Below are 19060 nucleotides of genomic sequence, written 5' to 3' on the forward strand. Positions count from 1 at the left end.
TCACTATTTTTCCTTTGAAGTTGTTTTTTTACCTTTTCAGCTTCTTTGTTTTTTTTTAACATCTTGATTTCATTATTCTCATTTTTTTTTACTTATGGAATTCAAGCGTTTACAAAATGATTTTGGAAATAGAAAGCAAGGCATTAGAAGATAGGAATAGATCCAAGAATAAATTTGTTCATTATTGATCTCCCAGCTTTAAGTCATCATATACGATTTCCAAGCAGTTTGTTTACATTAAATTTTACCAACCATAGGTCGAAGGAATTGTCTTCTAACTTTTTTCACAAACATGGGAAAACCTAAATATATGGATGGAAAGGTCATCCCCTTCAAACGGATTTTGGAAATAGAAAGCAAGACATTAAGAAGGTACGCATAGATCTAAAAAAAAAATTGATCATTAATGATCTCCTTAGTCATCAAAGTCCAAAAGATCATTTCCAAGCAGCTAGTTTACATTGAACTTATCAACCATAGACCGAAGGGATGATTGTCTTCTACCTCTATTTACAAGCAAGGGAAAACAACCTAAATATATAGATGATGAGGACATCTCCTTCATTTCTAATTTGATAAAAATCTAAGTCCAAAATTAATAGGAGATGTGCAGATGTACATGGCCAATCTCAGGAACAGATCTCACAATTTTAATTCCTTTAAACAGGTTTAGATTTGGATAAATTATCAATAGACGAGATAAACCTTCCTTCTATTGCCATTATGACGAATACTTCTAGAAAGTTCAAAAATTTAAGAATAGGTAACAGAACAAAAAAATTAAATAACTAATAAGATCATACTAGTGTGTAGAGAATCCTAAGAACTCAAACATGAACGGACACGACTTCATTCCAAGCGATCATAAGCTTTTGAAATGTCAAGCACTTATTTTCCTTCACAATGCCGCATATGATGAATGATTTTTAAATATTTTTTTGCTGCTGCTCAGTATAGTCTATTTGGGCTAAATCTTCCACATGTTCACACATTTCAATCCGTACTATTCTGTCATGCCGGACAGATCCCTCGGCGCCGAGATGTATGCAACACAACTCAACCCTTGGATGGCCCCCCAGACACTGAGCTCCCTAGAGAGGAGCTGGATCCCCTTAACACATTGTAGTTGTAGCCCATACGCTAGCAACATTATCACATTTTATGGAGGATAAAATTAAATTGTTACAATAATTGTCACATGCGGCTACTTTTTATCTTTCTTTTGCTGGTCTAGAGCGTTGGTAAAGTCTGATCGTTGCGTGGGTTTTCTTGCTGCACCAAAACCAAATCTGAAAACCATTCTCTCAAAGCATCATTATCAACTTGACCATGCTTCACAAAGCCAAGGATGCATTCTAAAGAAAACTTCTATAACAGAGAAACATTTGACATATCAAGCCTCAAATATTCAGGACCAAATGGATTTTCATTCTCTCCACGTTCCTCCTCGCCCGGAGCCCTCAGTTCTCTAAGCACTCAAACATGAATCTAAGCAATTCCAAGATGCCAGATGCATTTTATCTTGATTTATACACTTGGTTATTGAGAGAACTATTTTCTTCCATCTCCTTACTAGCATAATAATCTACATACTACATTAAAACAGTATTTATTCATCACAGGGTAAAGGTATCAAAATGTTTCATCAAAACCCAACAGGATGCTCTGTACTGTTTCATCATATCCCAAAACAGGGAGATGAAACAGCAATTTTTTCAGGAAACTGATAGGTGAACACTTGCTAAAAAGGTGTCAATAAAGATTTTTTAGTAAGAAAATACACAAAGATGCCTGGTTCAACTCTTTGCCAATAAGTTCCCCGAAACGTAAAAATAGCTCTAGATGACAATATTGAAATGTTAATATATGTAATTACTTAGAAGTGCATATCAAAAATTTTCAAATGTGTTCAACAAGCAAATAATCCTCCTAAAGGAAGAAAAACAACATAACAGAACAAACCTAATGCCAAAATAGGGCAGAGTTGAAACACTTGCAAAAACGATTTGGTTAAGCAGTGGCACCAGCACCCTTTCCTTTCTTCCTCTGGATCTTCTTCATATAGAACTCGAGCTCCTTTCCTTCCAAAATGTACCTGTTGAAAGGAGTTGCAAGGGATAGTGAGCTAAACATTCATGCTCGGTGGACCCAACTGGCAGAGCACAAAGCCAAAACGTAATTTATTATGTCCACTCACCCATCACATCTACCACATTGGCCAGGACGGGAAGAGATGCAAGCCAACAACCTCCCACTGCCAAATTGCTCTTCAATGTGGGAGTCAAGTTTATGATCCTGCAAACGCTTCTCCAGCTTCCTCTGGACATGGTTGCTCTTCTTTGTTTCTTCTGCAGCAGCTTCTCCTTCCTGCAACAAGTAACAATAGGAAATAAGACATAAATGTAATTAAAGGATTCAATGTAGTACACTATCAGAACATTTTAATAGCTGAGAACTAAATGATAGCAGATTATATACTCAAAGACAGTCCTCAGCATGCCCATAATTATAAGATACATAGTCCTCAGAATGCATATAACTATAAAATACATGCTGTATGCTGCATATATGGTGCATAATTTTAGATTTCTAAAGCATGAAAATTCACCCACAAGGGCATCATTGCCCATCTCAAAAATGCAAGACTGAAGTCAACCAACAATACATGAAAAATATCTCATGCAAAATTTAAAAAATGGAATAGCATCTCAATATTTCACCCACAAGGGCATCATTGCCCAGCTCAAAAATTCCTCTTCACATGTTTGCTTTCAATATCTAGTCTCTCTCATGATAACAATATCCTTCAGCCACCTAAGGACCCCACAAAAGTGACACTTTTACTAATACCCAAGTGGAAAGTACGCAAGGCATTGAACTAGGGATGTAAATGAATAGCCGAAATCCGTTTCCGTATTCGTGTCCGTATCTGTTTAGCACTATCTGAATCCGTCCGAAAGCTAAACGGCTACGGATACGGATAGACTATAGCTATCGGAAAAGCTATATTTACATGTAAACGGATAAAATATCCGATCCGTATCCCTGTCCGCATCCGTTTAGCACTATCCGAATTCGTCTGAAAGCTAATCGGATGCAGATGCGGATATAGCACTATCCGAGCCGAATCTGATCCGTTTACATCCCTACATTGAACCCATGTCCAACTTTCTCCATATGAAATTTCTAAATTGTGACCAATTGGTCATAGGTTCAAGTCTAGAAACAGCTGGAAACAGCCTCTTTGTGACCAATACCTATCTAGTAGAAACAAGATATTGATTTCAAAATTGGTATAGGCGGTTTTTTCTACTCCAATGGCAATACAATAGAAATGAGCCAATTGTCAACATTTCAAATACATGAATTATTGTACCTCAGTTGTTTCCTTCTTGGCAGTTGCCTTCTTCTTCCTACCGATGTCAACACCATAGTGCTGAAGGTACCATTGCTTGAATGGGGCAGCATCAACCTGAACAATTGCACTCTTCACCAGGGTCTGTGTCCGGACAAGTTCATTGTTTGAGGCATTGTAAACCACATCAAGGAGACGTGTCTTACGGGTGACGGCCTCACTTCCCCATGAGTAATTGCCGGTATCCAACCTGAGAGCCCTCCACTTCACATTGCCACCTCTAACACGGATCCTCCTGACAGTCTTGTTGCTCGACAGTTTAGTGCTGGCAGGCTGACGACCGAGTTCATACCTTTAAGCACCAAAAAGAACAGCATAATAAGCAGTTAAAAATATTTTCAAAAGGGAAAATGTTATTGATCTCAAGCCATCCATTCAATTCCCATATGCGAAGTATACATAATCCAGATAAGATGATAAAACATGTGAGAACAAAACTGTACAACCAATCCCATAAGCTGTTTCCCCAATGTTAACCTTACAATTACACGTTGGGGTTCAACATGAAAGCAAAGATCCCACCCTAGATATGAGTAGTCCAATGTGCAGGCTAATAAGGACTTGGGCAATGAGTTTTATCCAAGCATCCTCTGAAGAAGGAGAAAATTGCTCAGGGAAGAGAAATCTAAGTTCCAACGTATGGAGGGAAAGATTGTTTGGGTTCCACGGAAAAGCAACAATCCCACATCGAATGTCAATAACCCGATATAAAAGCTTACAAAGACTTGGGCACCCTCAAACTTAATTATTCACTAAATTACGACACCTAATTGTTACCTAGACTTTGTATTCAAGATTAAGCACTACCTGGAAAAGTTAACAAATTCAGTCGTCCAGACTATACAGTCTTCCTTGAGTGCCACTAAAAATGAGTAAGTAAACCATTAGAGGGATTTAAAGGATGCACAAAAAATGAGTTACTACACACAGATGGTTTCGGCAATCAGCTTCCAAAGATTATAGACCAAGGATTATTCCGTCTAAGTATTCAGTCAGCTCAAACCATGCATGCCCACCTCCAGATTTTTGAAACGTGCAAACAAAATAACTCACAAGATCGAGTTATGATAAACAAGGTCTAAAACCTACAAGACCGCCACTAAAGCAGAATACACGCTACTCCTATGCGTCAGTTGATGGCACATGTGACTCGATCAGAGAATAGTAGAGGAAAATTCGAAGTTGGAAACTTTAATCTCAATCAAATGAATAAACAGACAAGTGCTCCCACAAAAAATAGTAATCACATAGGACGACTCGTCAGAGCAGGAAAACGATGCACCAAGACAAACCGCTATTAGAGAAAATTGCATTTAAACAACCAGATCTGCGGCGAAACAAAAAACTTCGACCATAAAAAATTGGGCAAACCATACTGATAATTCGATCGAGCAAAAAATTCCATTGTAATGTAGCAAAGGATGACGGTATATAATCGGTATACAAGGACAGCAAGAGATGAAGAACAGAAATAGATGAGAAGAAGAAAACTTACTTTCTCTTCTTCCTCCAGGCCTTCTTTTTGCCACCAGTGGCACGACGTTTGTGCATGGAGTCTCGAGAGATACCTGAGAAAACGACAGAAAGCCATTAGAGGAATGGATAGAACTGCAGACTGAGAAATGGAGAAATGGAGAAATTAGGGGTTTTAGCAGGAATAGATAGAGAGATTGAATACGAAGCAAGGATTAGACTACCCTACCCATCTTTGCTGAGATGCAGAAAGACGATGAAGAGGAACTCTACGCAGCAACTCTCTCCTCTGCTCTCTAATTCTCTTTGCATAACCCCTTCGATATAAAAACCCTAACCCTAACCAAAGCAATTGAGTACAAATCAGAAAGACCGAAACTACCGTTTTCCCTAGGTTTGGACCGTTCGATGGTATTCCATCATCTCTCGGTACACCTATGACTCTGTCGAGGATTAAATTGACGATTAAAATATGCCAATCCGATGGATAATGTACAAGGCTAACTTAAGGGTGTGGAATGCTTTTGTTCTGGGGTATATGACAGGACCGACTGCACCGAGCGAACCAACCAATATCCAGACCAAAAATTGAACCAAATGAAACCGATTATTCAAAAAAAATATAATTTAAGTATGAGGTTATTGAATAGGTGACTTGATTATCCATTTATCCATTGATTTCAATATTAGTGATAAGATTTCTAGTTGCAAGGGAGATTGTTACAAGTCAATGAGTATGAGGTTATGATTAAGAAAATTTATTTGTAACAATTATTCCATTGATCTCCTTATTCGCTGTACATAATTTATTTATTGATGATAAAATGTTCAATATACATAATTTGTTGAAAAGTTAAGTGAATGATTTGCTAGTAAGTTTAACAATTATTCATTTGATCTCCTTTTTGTTATTTCAAGATTAGTTATCTTTATCCCTTGATTCGAGTATTAGTTGTCTTTCTCTTACAATGATAAACAATGATTTGATTTTTATTTTTTTATGATAAAAAAACTTTATTAAAACTAAGAAAAAACAAAAGAAACTACATCGTCTAAAATGTTGAGATTGAGTTTTTCAATTCGAGCCTTAGGGCTAGGTTGTGAGCTATAGAGATTCGATCTTTATCTTGTTTTAGAATACACACATTGGAGAAATATTTAAATAAGTTTTAATGTCTAAAAGGAGAGTATAAATATCCCATGGCCAATTCCCATTATCTTTCTCCATCCATCCAATCAGACTTTGGCAATCAATCCAAACATCTACTGTAGTGGCACCTAGATCCTTCGCTCGCAAACCTTGGTATATGGCCTCTTGTTTCAAATTCTTGAGCACTTCCTTCAAAACCAATTCCATCACAGCGCCAACAAAAATCTTATGATAAGTAATAATCGATGTTCACCCAGCATCGTTAGTCTCTTTAACAAAGCTTCCATCACAGATGATAGTAAAATTGTCAGAAAGAAAATTTGGTAATCAGATATGGACAATAAGGGACTGGGAGCCACAGAATCACAATCTGACGGTAGATAGTGCAAATCAACAATCCATCTATCAATGTTCTTTATGATCATCATTGGATTGGGTGGCGATTTTATTGCAATACAATGGTTCCCTGAAATCCATAAGAAATAATACGCACTAGCAAAAACATATATGAAAAAAGACAAATCTTTTTTGGTCAAAGTAAAGGATGTACACAAAACATCAATAGCCTCACTTAAAGAAGAATCATGTAGAAATTCAAATCATAGCCCTAATATTCCTGTTGCTCAAATTCTTTTAAAGAAAAGATAGAAGCAAAAAAAAAAAAGATGCCAATCAAATTCTCTTTCCAAATGACAAAACACACACCTATCATCTATGTTTAAAAACTGACAATGATTTGATTTGTAGCCGTGATTTCATTAGAAACTCTATTTATCCATTGATTTCAATATTAGTTATATTTTCCTTACAATATATTCCTTTTTGTTTCAATTACAAAATTAACACATCAAATCAATCTCCCATTCTTAGTTGTTTATTTGTTTGATTTGGGGAAGATGATTTAAAATGTTTTTTACTGAATATTTCCTTGTTACATTATATGAATGTAAGATTTCATTGTGGTTCAAGCCTGAAAACAAATAGTTCTAAACCGGTATTAACCTAATATTAAAAACCAAAATATGTCGAAATCGAAATATACCAGACTAAAATCGATCGAAAACTGAAGTTCCTTAACAATTTGGTTTTGATCTCACTCATTCCTAGATTGAAACGATTCAGCCCGACTGAAACCCGGTTGGATCGTCTGTTTGACATCCCTAACTAAATCTTGATTGTAGAAGTTAGCCCTTTAAAGTTTTTAAACTTGGAATTGGGTATAGGATCGGTCTCCATCGATTTCTATTCTATTCAAATTGAGTCATTTCCAGAATTAACTGGACTCGGACCCAACTCATGAGACAGATATATCTTTTCACATGGGGAGGAGAGAGATAGACTCATGGAAGTGCTTGCCTAGGCCACACTCCCAGACAAATAACTATTGATTTCTATGTCTAGACATAGGGACGCGTGTAATTATTGTTCAACCCCTAGTGAACTAAAAAATTCCATTTAATAAGATGCTCCTCTATATAACCAGCCTTGGTTACAACCAAGCAAACATCTTATTAAATAGGAAAAATTACATCCCCCTCCCTTATTATTTGACTTAACTATACGTTCCTCTCCTTGGTTTTCCCACCTTACTTATTCCTCCTTTCTATTTTAAAAAAATTACTATTACACTCCTGTCGTTAACGTCTGTCTGTTAAGGGCTGATGTGACGTAATAACATTTTTCATAATCCCCAAACTAACCCTAGATCTTTGTGAGATGACCTATTACCCTTTTGATTTAATCCTCAAACTAACCTGGGTTCATATAAATAGATCCTCTTACCCTTCTTCCTCCTCTTCCTCCAACCCCTTCTCCTGCAAACTCCGGCGAGAACAAAAATGGAGTTCCTCCATCTCTTCCTCTCCGCTTCACTAAACCCTAACCGCAGGTAACCTAGCTGTAAAGGTCTCTGTTCTTCTGGTGCTTTGGACAATTAAAGTTTGAGTTATTTGGGTTGAATTTAACATAGATCTGTTTGTTTTCAGACGGAGAAGGCATTTCTGAAGCAGCCGAAGGTGTTATTATGGGTTTACCAAAAAAAAAAAGGTGTTCTTAATTATGGTAAAATAGAATTCTTGCTTTTCAAGCTGGGGTTTTGTTGTCATGATTTATCTTATTTTGAGCAGCTCAAATCTTAAGCCTCAGATCCAACGCGTTATCTAGCTCCTTCTCTCCTGATTTCTCCAACTTGACAAACCTATAATTCCTCTATCTTCAGGTCAACCACTTCTCAGGCCCTTTGCCCCCAGATTTTTTCTCCGCTTGGAAAAATCTCATTATCCTTAATCTCTCTTGCAACGCTTTCAACGACAATATCCTCTGTTTTTTTTTTACTGAATTAAGATAAAAGAGGAAGGTAAGGAACAAAACTTGATGACAAATAAAAATAGGGAGAATCGAGACGTTGTATTCAACCTCCGATAGAAACCCAAGGCGGAAACAGACATGGTTTCAGATGTTGGAACTCAACCAAATCGAGTTGGATGAACTTGAAATTCAAGAGGTGTGTTGCGGATTCATTAACTATTAGATCCAGTATACAATAGAAGGTCAGCAACTTGAAGACCTGAGTTATGGTTTTAATATCTCAATAGAGAACTAGTTTGGATTGACACTTCTAGGGATTAGGTCACCCTAGGGTAGCAGTTCAACCCCCAGAGTTTGAGGCTGAAAGTTAAGGCTAGGAGAGAAATCAGCACCAGCCTTGGGAGACTATAGCACCAATAGGGAAGAAGATGAAACAGAAAAACAAAGACGGCGGTGGAGATGGCGGTCTTCCAAATCTATATGCAAATCTGGCAGAACAACTTGTTTGTTCCCTCTATTTTTCCCTTTTACATCACATTCTTCAACCAATCTGAAACCATGGAATGAGCTTGATCTATAGAAGGTGTATCCTGTTTCTGGTGCAAGCGCTCATGAAACCATCTTTTGGGATCCTTAAATATGAGCTTTCTGTTTGACCATTAATTGGTTAATATCAAATTTAAGTTTCATTGGCAGTTGATTAATGTATCACCATTCACGGTAACGATGGTGCTGGTGCTGGCGGTGGAGGAGGAAAGAAAGAGATGTCTGAAGATGATGAAAAGGGTAGAATTAGAAATGAAGTTTTAATTTATTATTAAAGGATAATATTGTTTTTTCAAATTATTTATTAACACCGTAAGCCATAAAGGGTCAAAATGTTAAGTGAAAAAACCAAGAGGAGGACCGTGTAATTAGGGCAAAGTACAAGGAGGGGGATATAATTTTCCCTATTAAATATCCAAAGTAGATATGGGCATTACCACTCCTTCATATCTAATGTGCTTAATTCCATGAGCAAAGATTGAAACTACAATTATCATCAAAATTGTCACATTACAGAGATGGATTCATCAAGAATCTCACTCAGCCCATTTAAGCTTTCAGATGTCGATGATTTCATGGAATGGGCTGGTGATGATCAGGTGAGTCAATTTCTTCTCATATGGAAGACCTTTACCTCCAGGGATAAAGCTTTGAATTTTATCAAAAAAAAGATGTTCGCATACCCCACCATTGGCGTTGTTCCATATGCTTAGATGATCATTTGATCGGATTCTTTTCGATCACTCCAGCATCAGCTGACGATAGGTGTAGAGCTGATCTTGGATATGCTTTAGCTACCAAGTATTGGAGTCAAGGCATAGCTACTATATATAGCACTGAAGATGGCTTCCTGATATGGTGAGACTGTAAGCTAAAACTGACTTAGAGAACAACGCCGGCCTCACAAAGGGTCTTGGAGAAGGCTAGGTTTCTTAAAGAGGGTATATTGAGGAAATATTGTTTTCTTAAAAGTCAAATGAGAGATTTAGGGTATGGCAACGTTTCTGTTCGAAAATATTGTTTTCGAGTCAGAAACAGTTTTTGTGTTTCTTTAATTTTGAAGTAATTCTATATCAATAAATGTTGTATGATAAAATTGGAAAAAAAAATGTTATTGCCACTAGAAAAAAAAGAAACATGAATGAATTGCATATTAAGAGAAGAATTTCTTCTATTTTGTGGTGGTGGTGGTGGTGGTGGTGGTGGTGATGATGGTAGAGGTGATGGGGGGGGGGGGGTGACGGCGGCGGTGGTAGAGGTGGTGATGATGGTAGAGGTGTGATGATGGTGGAGGTGGCAGTGATGGTGGAATTGGTTGAGGTGGTAGTCACATATAATGATAATTTTCTACCACTGGGGTTTTTCAGGTTACGACCTTTGTGGAGATATTCTTTGATTCAATTAAGATTAATGTAAAGAACCACCCTTTGGTTGGGATCATACCACTTGATGTAAACATGTTCGTTAGATTGAAATCTTCCAACTAAGCCTTCTCTATAAAAGAATGTCTTAGGTTCAAACCCTAACTTGCACATTACAATTAAGAGTGAATCCTACAAAGAGAAAAAGAGGGGCTTATTCCTTCTTCCTCAAGCTAGGGTTTTGAGCTTGAAGGTAGTACCATCACAACGGAGTTCACGACCTTATGTTACATTTCTTTGAAAGAGCGTGCCACTTGTGCTTTTAGGTAACCATCAAACCCTAGGAGGATTTTGTTATACATGTAGTCATCAAGTTCCTTGTGCTACAATTTTTGTATGTGATACTTAAATTGAATTGCTTTCGAAGTGCCTTTAAGATGGAACCTTTCAATTGTATATTCGCATAGCTTCAACAGCAACACCAACAGTTGACCTCAAGATTTGGTTGGTGGGAGGCAACGGGATTGGGGTGGGAGTAGAGAGCCATAGGGGGGGAAGAGATGGAGGGAGAGGTAGGGGGAGCTGGCACGGTAGGGGAAAGGGATAGGGAGGAGGGGGAAATTATATAAAAAAATACCAAATCTTAAAAAGATTAATAATTGATGTGGGATGTGTAAATAAATTCGGTTACAACAATATGATGTTTTGGTTGGTTACAAACACCTTTACCTCTTTTTCAAAACCAAAACTTAAGATATGAATCCATGTATGAGATTGTCCAAATGACACCTAGATCTCACATATTTTAATTGTCACTTATCTTATTCCTAAAAGTTTTTAAGTTCGAAATATAAATGAAGGTTTTCAAATATTTTGAAAGTGATTTGTCATTATCAAAAACTGTTATTATCTTGCACATTTTTAGCACTTATGTAAAATAATAACAGTATTTATACTATTTGGAAAAAGTATATAATTTTCTAAAGAGGCAAACAATAACATCCCTATGATCGTATCTATTATCTAATGGCAATGGCCTGGTTTTGTGCGATTCCTTTGCTCCACTTCCTAAGTGCTTTTCAGCTTTATGGTTTAACCAAGACGGCAATGGCCACCAACTTCAGAATTTTTTTTTATCTGAGCGACTAAGTCCTCAGAGAATTCACAATAAATTGAAATCAGCTTCCATCAAACCCAATCTACAACAACCACAGCCTTATCTCTACTAAATTGAATCCACTCCATGAACCATTGCCCTCCAATCCGCTCTATTTAAAGCCATACTTCATATAAAGCCTAAGCCAAAGGTTAATTTGACTCTTTTAACTCCCTTAATCGAAATCAAATCTCTGTACTCTAATAGCCTCAATTAACCATGACGATGCCACCTTCATCCCCTTTATCAACTTTCTTATAGATTATCATGAATCAGAACTACTCCCAAATCAGCTCTATCACTCACTTTATCCTTCAAAGTTTCACCACTCCAATTACGCAACCTTGTCTTTACCCGTTGCTTTATACATCCTAGCTAAGTAGCTTCTATAGGGCAAGCAAATTTCCCAACTGAGCTGCCATGGTATAGTTACCAAAGACCCACATCCATTGTAGACATCATTGTTATTGCTTAATAATTGAAGGACCAGAGACCCTTGGATGTCTTCAGTGGAACCACATTCCAGTGAACCAGATATTTTAGAGTAGAAGAATGGGAATTTGATCATTTAAAATCTATTATTTTCTAATAAATCCAGTTAGACAGAGATAGTCAATTCAACTTTTAACATTATTGTCCACAACAGACTCCACTCACTATCCTTTCATTCATCAAAAACTCAATTAGCCACATTCCACATTAGAAAAAGAGAGAGAGTAGAACCAAAGAGCTAAGAAAAACCCCAACTATTTGTCATCAACATTTCTAAGCCTTGCTGTCAATGCTCATGAGCTCAGGCTCCTTCTTCACTGCTGCTTTCTGCAAGAAGATTGAAATAGATGTTAGGCTGTCAAAAACTTAATTATAAAAACAACACAAACAAATCTACATCACCATTCTGAAGAGCCCTCAGCGACTAACATTTGCTTCATGCTGCTCTAGCTTACTCATCCTTGCAAACATATTGCCATAGAACTTGGCATCCTTCTTATTGTACTCTTTTACCTTCTCCTTAAGAACCTTGTACTCCAACTTCACATCCCTGTATTACACACATTACAATGAGAACACAAACACAAACTAACAGAAGAAGAAATGTTTAAGCAAAAAAAGAGAGATTTTTGTGTACACAAGTAAATATTCTTTCCTTTTTGAGAGATGGTAGCACATATATATCTAATTATCTAGTTATGTTTTTGGATTCCACTGCACTCCAGTAAAGATCAAACAGGAAAAATAAAACTTTTCATAGCTCCATGGACGATATGTAGATTCCACGTTTAGACTCAGTCCCCACACTATTTGGAGGCACCCTGTATCAGTATGGAAGATTGACGCTATGGACCACCTAAGCCTTATTCAATCTCTCCATCCAACTTTTAGCTTGGATGAGACATAGGATCTGCTTCTATAGACACATACCTATTATCGGGATCAATTTCGAGAGCCTTTTTTATATCTAACTCAGCCAAGTCCAGATCTGCCATTTGGATATATGCTTGAGCACGCCTGTAGAGGGCCTTAACATTTGTACTCTCCATATCCAAAACCTGGAAAATTGACATCCCCCACTAATGTCAGATGTTGCTTAAGAAGCTACAAAACAGTATTAATTAAAAAGGAGTAGATTCAATTATTGTACCTTGGTGCATAGCTTTTCTGCTTCCTTGTAATCTTTCAGCTTAAGCTTGCAAGCTGCATTGTTGAGATTACAAGTGACCTTCAATGCCTTGGCTTGTTTTTTCTCCTCCTCGCCAAAGCTGCTATCATAATCAATGTACTTCGCAGCCTGTACTCCAACAATGAAGCATTTTACCATAAAGAACATACCCATACACTCACTACTTGCACAGACTAGAAGAAACATTTATTCACTACTCCACAACACTAACCTTCTCATATCTCTTGGAGGCTCTGGCGTATTTACCCGCCTTGAACAGTGTATTTCCATCTTCCTTCTTTTTACCAGCTGCTTCGATCTTCTCCTGAGTGTTCATATCCCAAGATTCCTTCTCCTGAAGGCAATTACAATGTTAATCTCTTCCTCATTCCACCACTCTGAAATTTGAAGTTTAAACTACTAATTCATTTGATACAATATTGTGTAGAGGACACAAAAACAAATACACCAAAATGTATCTCAGAACAAAATTATGAGAAAAAAAAAGGCTCCGTTGCTAACCTTAACAAAGGACTCAAGCTCAACTTCATAATAAACAGTTGAGTTGGGAGGGACCACAGCGAGTGCCTGCTGTGATTCAGACGAACCAAAAGCATACTCTGGTGCAACTGTCACCAGGGCAACCTCCCCTTTCTTCATGGTCATAACAGCTTTGTCAAGCCCATTAATAACTTGTTCTGTTTGAAAAAACAGCCACACTCTCCACAATAAGCTTCAGGCAAAAGGCACAATCCGATCTGCCAAGATAAGGTGCATAAAGAAGAAATGTAACAATACACAGTAATTACCATCATCAGTTTTGAACTCAAAAAGCTCTTCCTCATCATGGCCCTTCTTCAAAAATACTGTTCCATCTTGTAATTTCCCAATCAACTTCACTGGTAGAAAGAAAACAGAAACAAAAATGTGAGAAAAACTAGCCTTTCTCTAGAAAAATTATATGAAGCATTTCCCTGGACTATCGTTCACCTTTGACAATAGTCCCATCGTTAGGGCGCTCGTAGCCTTCTCCTTCCTTGAGGATCTTCTTCAATACTTTCTTATCATCCGTTACTTCTGTAACTGTCTTCCAAGTGACTAACTCAAGAGTTATCTGGAGATTGGCATTCGGTGGAACAGCACCTTCTTCACCGAAGGCTAGCCTACCATTCTCTCCAAAAGCATCTGTGGCCAATTAACACAAGTTATACTTGAAACCATACTCACAACAGAGTTGAAAATTGAACACAGCACCATGTAACAACTGGAAAAACTTACATTGTGGCTTCACTGTCAAGAGCACCTTTTCTCCTTTCTTCATTGTTTTCACAACCTTGGACAATGCAGGACAGAAGTACCCTGTTTGCACAAAGACACAATGTCAGAAAATAAATAAACAGACTGTATAACGAGAAGTCAACATTCACCATAAAAATGAACCTTGAAAACTGACCTTCACGAACAGTGAATTCCACTCCATCAGACTTTGAAACCAGAGTTCCATCATCAAGTCGTGCTTCGTACTTCACTGCAATTGAGAGGAAAGTCGCATCAGAATCTAACTAACAATTCACCCACCCTAGTTCAGATGACAACACAGGGGTGAAAGAAAAAAACATACCTAGAACTTCATCTGGGTCTTTTGGGCTCTCCCATTTCTCTCCTTCAGTGAATATTTTCTTGAAAATCCCTCCATCCTTGCATATATCTTTCACGCTAACCCAAGACACCAGCTCAACATCAAACTGCAGAGTGGCATTAGGAGGAATGGTTGGAGGGGACCCTGATTCACCATAAGCCAGCTCTGGAGGAATGGTAAAGATGGCATTTTCACCCTTCTTCATTGTCTTAATACCTTGATCCCATCCCTTGATCACTTGACCTGTTAATCAAGAGTGTAAGTACGACCTCCTCCCAATGATGAAAATAAACGTTCACCTTTTCAGTCTGGCATAGTTAAGAGGAAAATAAAAGCCCACTGTGGAGTGTGGACATTTTTTTTTAAATAACTTTGTTCATGTTTTGAGTGACAAATGTACATTCCATGCTGTCTACACTCTAATTATGGTTTCAAGAATGAGGAATCCGTATCGGAATCGGCCATGATCAATCACCGATATGATATAACTGATCTACACTCAAAAACTCTACAATCGTTTTTATTTTTTTTTTAATCTGGGGGCCAATTCTAGGGTTCTTGAGACTGATTCTGGCAGGCAAAGACCAATTACGTCTTTGATAACCTTGATTTTAATTGGAACAATTTTGAATTACCAAAAAAAAAATTGGAACAATATTGATTTTTTACCATACTCCCAAGTACCAAACGGTGTGAATTTTGAACCGAACGGTCCATTTATCAAAACTGAATCTTATCATTTAAAATAGAATTGATGAACAGAATAATAATTTGTTCGATTTTGATTTTGAACAATGAAATTGAATTTTGAACAGTATGGTTGGCTTTAGAAACCAATAAAACATATTTAATGCCATCAATGGACAACAACTCCACCAATGCAAAAACCAAGTGGAAAGTAAACAAACTGACATGTTATAACCTAAATTCTTAAACATGGCTTTTGCGAGTAACTAACATCAACCTTGGCATCATAGTTATCAAGGCGACGCCAAGGCGTCCAGGCTCCTTAGTCGCCTTGGGCACCTTGGTCGCCACCTTAATAACTATGCTTAGCATATTAATGGCACAGATGAATTCTTAAAATCAATTTAGCCAACCTAAGAGCTTACCTAAACAGTCTCATTCAACAATATGTAAATACCATACACCACAACATTATAATCGACGATGCCAAAGGATTAGTATGTATAAATCCACAACATATACAAACAACATATAATGATACCAACTTTTTAAGTTGTCCACTCTGCCACACAGAATTTAAGTCATTCAGATCATTCCAAATTCGATTGGTCTGGTAAAGTTCATTAACCTCAAAATCCAAACATGGAGAGTTAGACAATCAATATGGCATGTTACAAAGTGCCAATATGTATCTAACATAATCAATAACAATTGCTTTACCATAACAAGTATACTTCGTAAGACATTACAAGCAATCTGATTGGAGTAACCTATTAATAGGGTTATTCATGTTCTCCAACTACAAAGAAAAATTTCCCCAAAGCTACCCAATAAGGAAACTGTATGGTAAAAGTTAGATTGTACAATATCCAAGAGATTCGAAATTTTGCAGCTGCTCACTCCAAAGTCAATCCCCCACCACCCGCCCAAAAAACACAATAGATAACGATTCGCTGTAGCTTAATAGTTCAAAATAAGGTTTGGCTACAAAGGTCATAAAACTCATGTTCCTAATGGATTGAGATCAAATTAAAGGCCAAACTTACAGACAATAAATTATCCACAATCACAAATCAAAAGTTCAATACGTATCTACGGAAATCAATGAACTCAAAGGGGAATGAACAATGGAGTTCATCGTTGACGTGGAGACAACGATACTTCCGTGATCATAACTAACAAATCTCAGAACGAGGGACCTTTGAGGTCGACAAAATAAAAGCAATAAAGAAAAACAGAGAAATTACACCAGAGACCACATTTTTCCTCAGAAATGCGAATGAAGAAGGAAAATGCATCATAACAAAACGAACATAAAAATTTTACCTTGGCCGAGCGTAAATTTGAATGGCGTCCCCCTATCTCTGCTTGAATCAAACTGGGTTCCATCAAGCAAGGTTCCAGTGTAATGAACTGCAAATCAACATTCCCAAGCAACATCTATAAACCCATTTCACAGCCAGCTATGAAGAAAGCTGTCTCTCAAAACCATACTAAAAATTCTACAAAACATACCTTCAACTTCGTCGCCATTTTCTGGGGTGTCCCACCCTTCACCTTCCTTGACAAGTTTCTTCTTCAATCCCTGTTTCCCAATCTCTTTCTCCTCTCCAACTTTGGAAATAGGGTTATCGACCGGAAGATCCATGTCCATGTCCTCGTTCATCTCATCAGCTGGTGGGATATTGAAATCCTCGTCCATTGGCTTCACAAAGAAGTTGAGCAATACGAGCTCTGATGCTTCTTCTTAACAACTGAACAATTGCAGATTTACAGGTGTTAGATGTAACTATGTAGACTTGTTATTACTTGAGAAGCAGGGGTTTTCAGAGAATAAAGGGTTTTTATGGGGTGAGGTTGGCTGGATGAGAGACGCTGAGTTGGGTTCTAGAGAGTTCTTCTATAAGAAGGTTATAAGAAGGTTTAAAGGGAAAGATTTTGGTCAAGAAGTCAGGATTATTCCAGAGATATCTTTTGACGTGATTAAAGAAAGAGGTTCTTCATATACGAACACGAAATGGAAAAATAATATTTGTCCCCTTTTTATGGCAAAAGTTTTAACCAATGCATGTGGCTTTTCGTATTCAAGTTTAGTTATGGAGTTAAAGTTGGGGATGTCTTACCAAAAAAAAAAAGTTGGGGATGTAAACGGATCGGATGTGATCAGAGTCAGATATTTTCTGGTCGAATACGAATACCTCTAAATGGATTTGGATTTCTAATCATCTGTTTACATCTCTACCTTGTGTAACCTGGACCTTCCTCCCCCTAGCAGATACAATTCATTTTCAATCGATATCTCTTAGATCATGATTCTCTTTTCATCAAATTCTAAAACTTGTCGAATCTTCAAAAACCTTCAAAATCATTATTTACTTAATTTTTTATTATTAAATATTCAGATTTTTTTTGAACGAATTTTAATCAGAGTATTTGGATTATTTTTCAAATATCTCTAAACGAATACGGATTTTCCTAAACGGATACGGATGCGGATTCGGATTCGGATTTCGATTATCCATTTACATCCCTAACTACTTAAAGTGATGGATTGATGAGAAAAGTGCACTGCGGTGTAGTTCAGGCCTGAGAGCTCAACAAGTGGAAAATGTTGCCGAGTTATAGAATAAAGGAAAAAAAATCTAGGTCAATTGAACTTGGCACCGTTGGATTTAGCATCTTCCACATGTCGAATTCTCAACCTCTGCCGCATTTAAGGGTGTCAACTATCAATCGATACCGGCCCTAGTATGGTACACATATATTCACCTTATAACAATATTGTACCAAATGTTGGATCGATACAGGTATCTTATTTTGATACCTATTCAGTATGGTATGGTTCATTTTTACCATTTTGTCTATACCGATACCATATTGAATACCGACTCGATACATATATCCCATATCAATACCATACCAAATTTATTTGGTACGGTATGCGGTATGAGTTGACACCCTTAACTACACTGCACTTTCAGGGAATTGGAGATGCTTTTAATCCAACTGATGGTGCAGGTGTCTCAAAATAGAGTCCAAATCGAAGAAAAGACCAATCAGATCCAACAACAAGAACAACAAGCTTAGTTTTATCCTAACTTAATGGAGTTGGTTACATGGATCTAAACAAAACAAAGTAAAGAAACTGGCGTCCAAACAAAAAAAATGAGAACAAAGAGAAGAAAAGAGGGATAAAAAATGACAAATGAAAGATGAAAGTATGAGGAAAGAGGCATAACCCAACAAGTCTTATGCCAACAAGTCAAGAGGATCTCAGCTAAATGGGGATTGCTACATGGATACTTGTCCTCAAAAGGCTCTATCCGAGGTTATATTTGGTATAAGACCTAGACTATGCATATCCTTCTTCACAATTTCTCCTATGATCATTTTAAGTCTGCCCCTAGCTCTTTAAGCTCTTTCAATTGGAATCATATCACTCCTCCTTACTGAGGCTTCCTTAGGCCTCCGTTGAACATGACCATACCACCACAAACAATTCTCTCAAAATTTATTATTGGATTTTTTTTTTAGGAAATCATTAGATTATATAAAAATAGGTTTGATACAAAGTTAATGACCCACGGTTTACTTTCACTTATTGGAAAAAGTTCTCTTTGGGTTGGGGGGGGGGGCATGAAAGGAAAAAATCCTATCCCCACAGAT

General features: G+C 37.3%; 2 protein-coding genes and 1 pseudogene across 6 annotated transcripts; 1 reads left to right on the forward strand and 2 right to left on the reverse strand.

The window, feature by feature from the left end:
- Positions 1–1899: 1899 nt before the first annotated feature.
- LOC122667193 (40S ribosomal protein S8-like) lies at positions 1900–5228 on the reverse strand. The gene is made up of 5 exons (XM_043863428.1): positions 5118–5228; positions 4911–4983; positions 3377–3707; positions 2198–2367; positions 1900–2095 (listed from the first exon to the last, which is right to left on the reverse strand). The coding sequence occupies exons 1-5, from the start codon at positions 5119–5121 to the stop codon at positions 2011–2013; spliced, it is 663 nt and encodes a 220-aa protein (XP_043719363.1). The 5' UTR covers positions 5122–5228; the 3' UTR covers positions 1900–2010.
- Positions 5229–9409: 4181 nt separating this feature from the next.
- On the forward strand, positions 9410–9957 carry LOC122668407 (annotated as a pseudogene).
- A 2165-nt stretch (positions 9958–12122) lies between these two features.
- LOC122667191 (peptidyl-prolyl cis-trans isomerase FKBP62-like) lies at positions 12123–17119 on the reverse strand. 5 transcript variants are annotated; one of them, XM_043863422.1, is made up of 13 exons: positions 16910–17119; positions 16721–16807; positions 14690–14950; positions 14522–14596; positions 14347–14427; positions 14059–14253; positions 13878–13967; positions 13591–13766; positions 13301–13423; positions 13051–13197; positions 12831–12958; positions 12330–12450; positions 12123–12227 (listed from the first exon to the last, which is right to left on the reverse strand). In XM_043863422.1, the coding sequence occupies exons 1-13, from the start codon at positions 17094–17096 to the stop codon at positions 12174–12176; spliced, it is 1725 nt and encodes a 574-aa protein (XP_043719357.1). In that variant the 5' UTR covers positions 17097–17119; the 3' UTR covers positions 12123–12173. The 5 variants fall into 5 exon arrangements, with proteins under 5 accessions (XP_043719357.1, XP_043719358.1, XP_043719359.1 ...); XM_043863423.1 differs by having other exon boundaries at positions 12148–12220; positions 12326–12450; XM_043863424.1 differs by having other exon boundaries at positions 12152–12223.
- Positions 17120–19060: the final 1941 nt, after the last annotated feature.

The sequence above is a fragment of the Telopea speciosissima genome, chromosome 7 (assembly GCF_018873765.1).
Source record: "Telopea speciosissima isolate NSW1024214 ecotype Mountain lineage chromosome 7, Tspe_v1, whole genome shotgun sequence".
Lineage (NCBI taxonomy): Eukaryota > Viridiplantae > Streptophyta > Magnoliopsida > Proteales > Proteaceae > Telopea > Telopea speciosissima.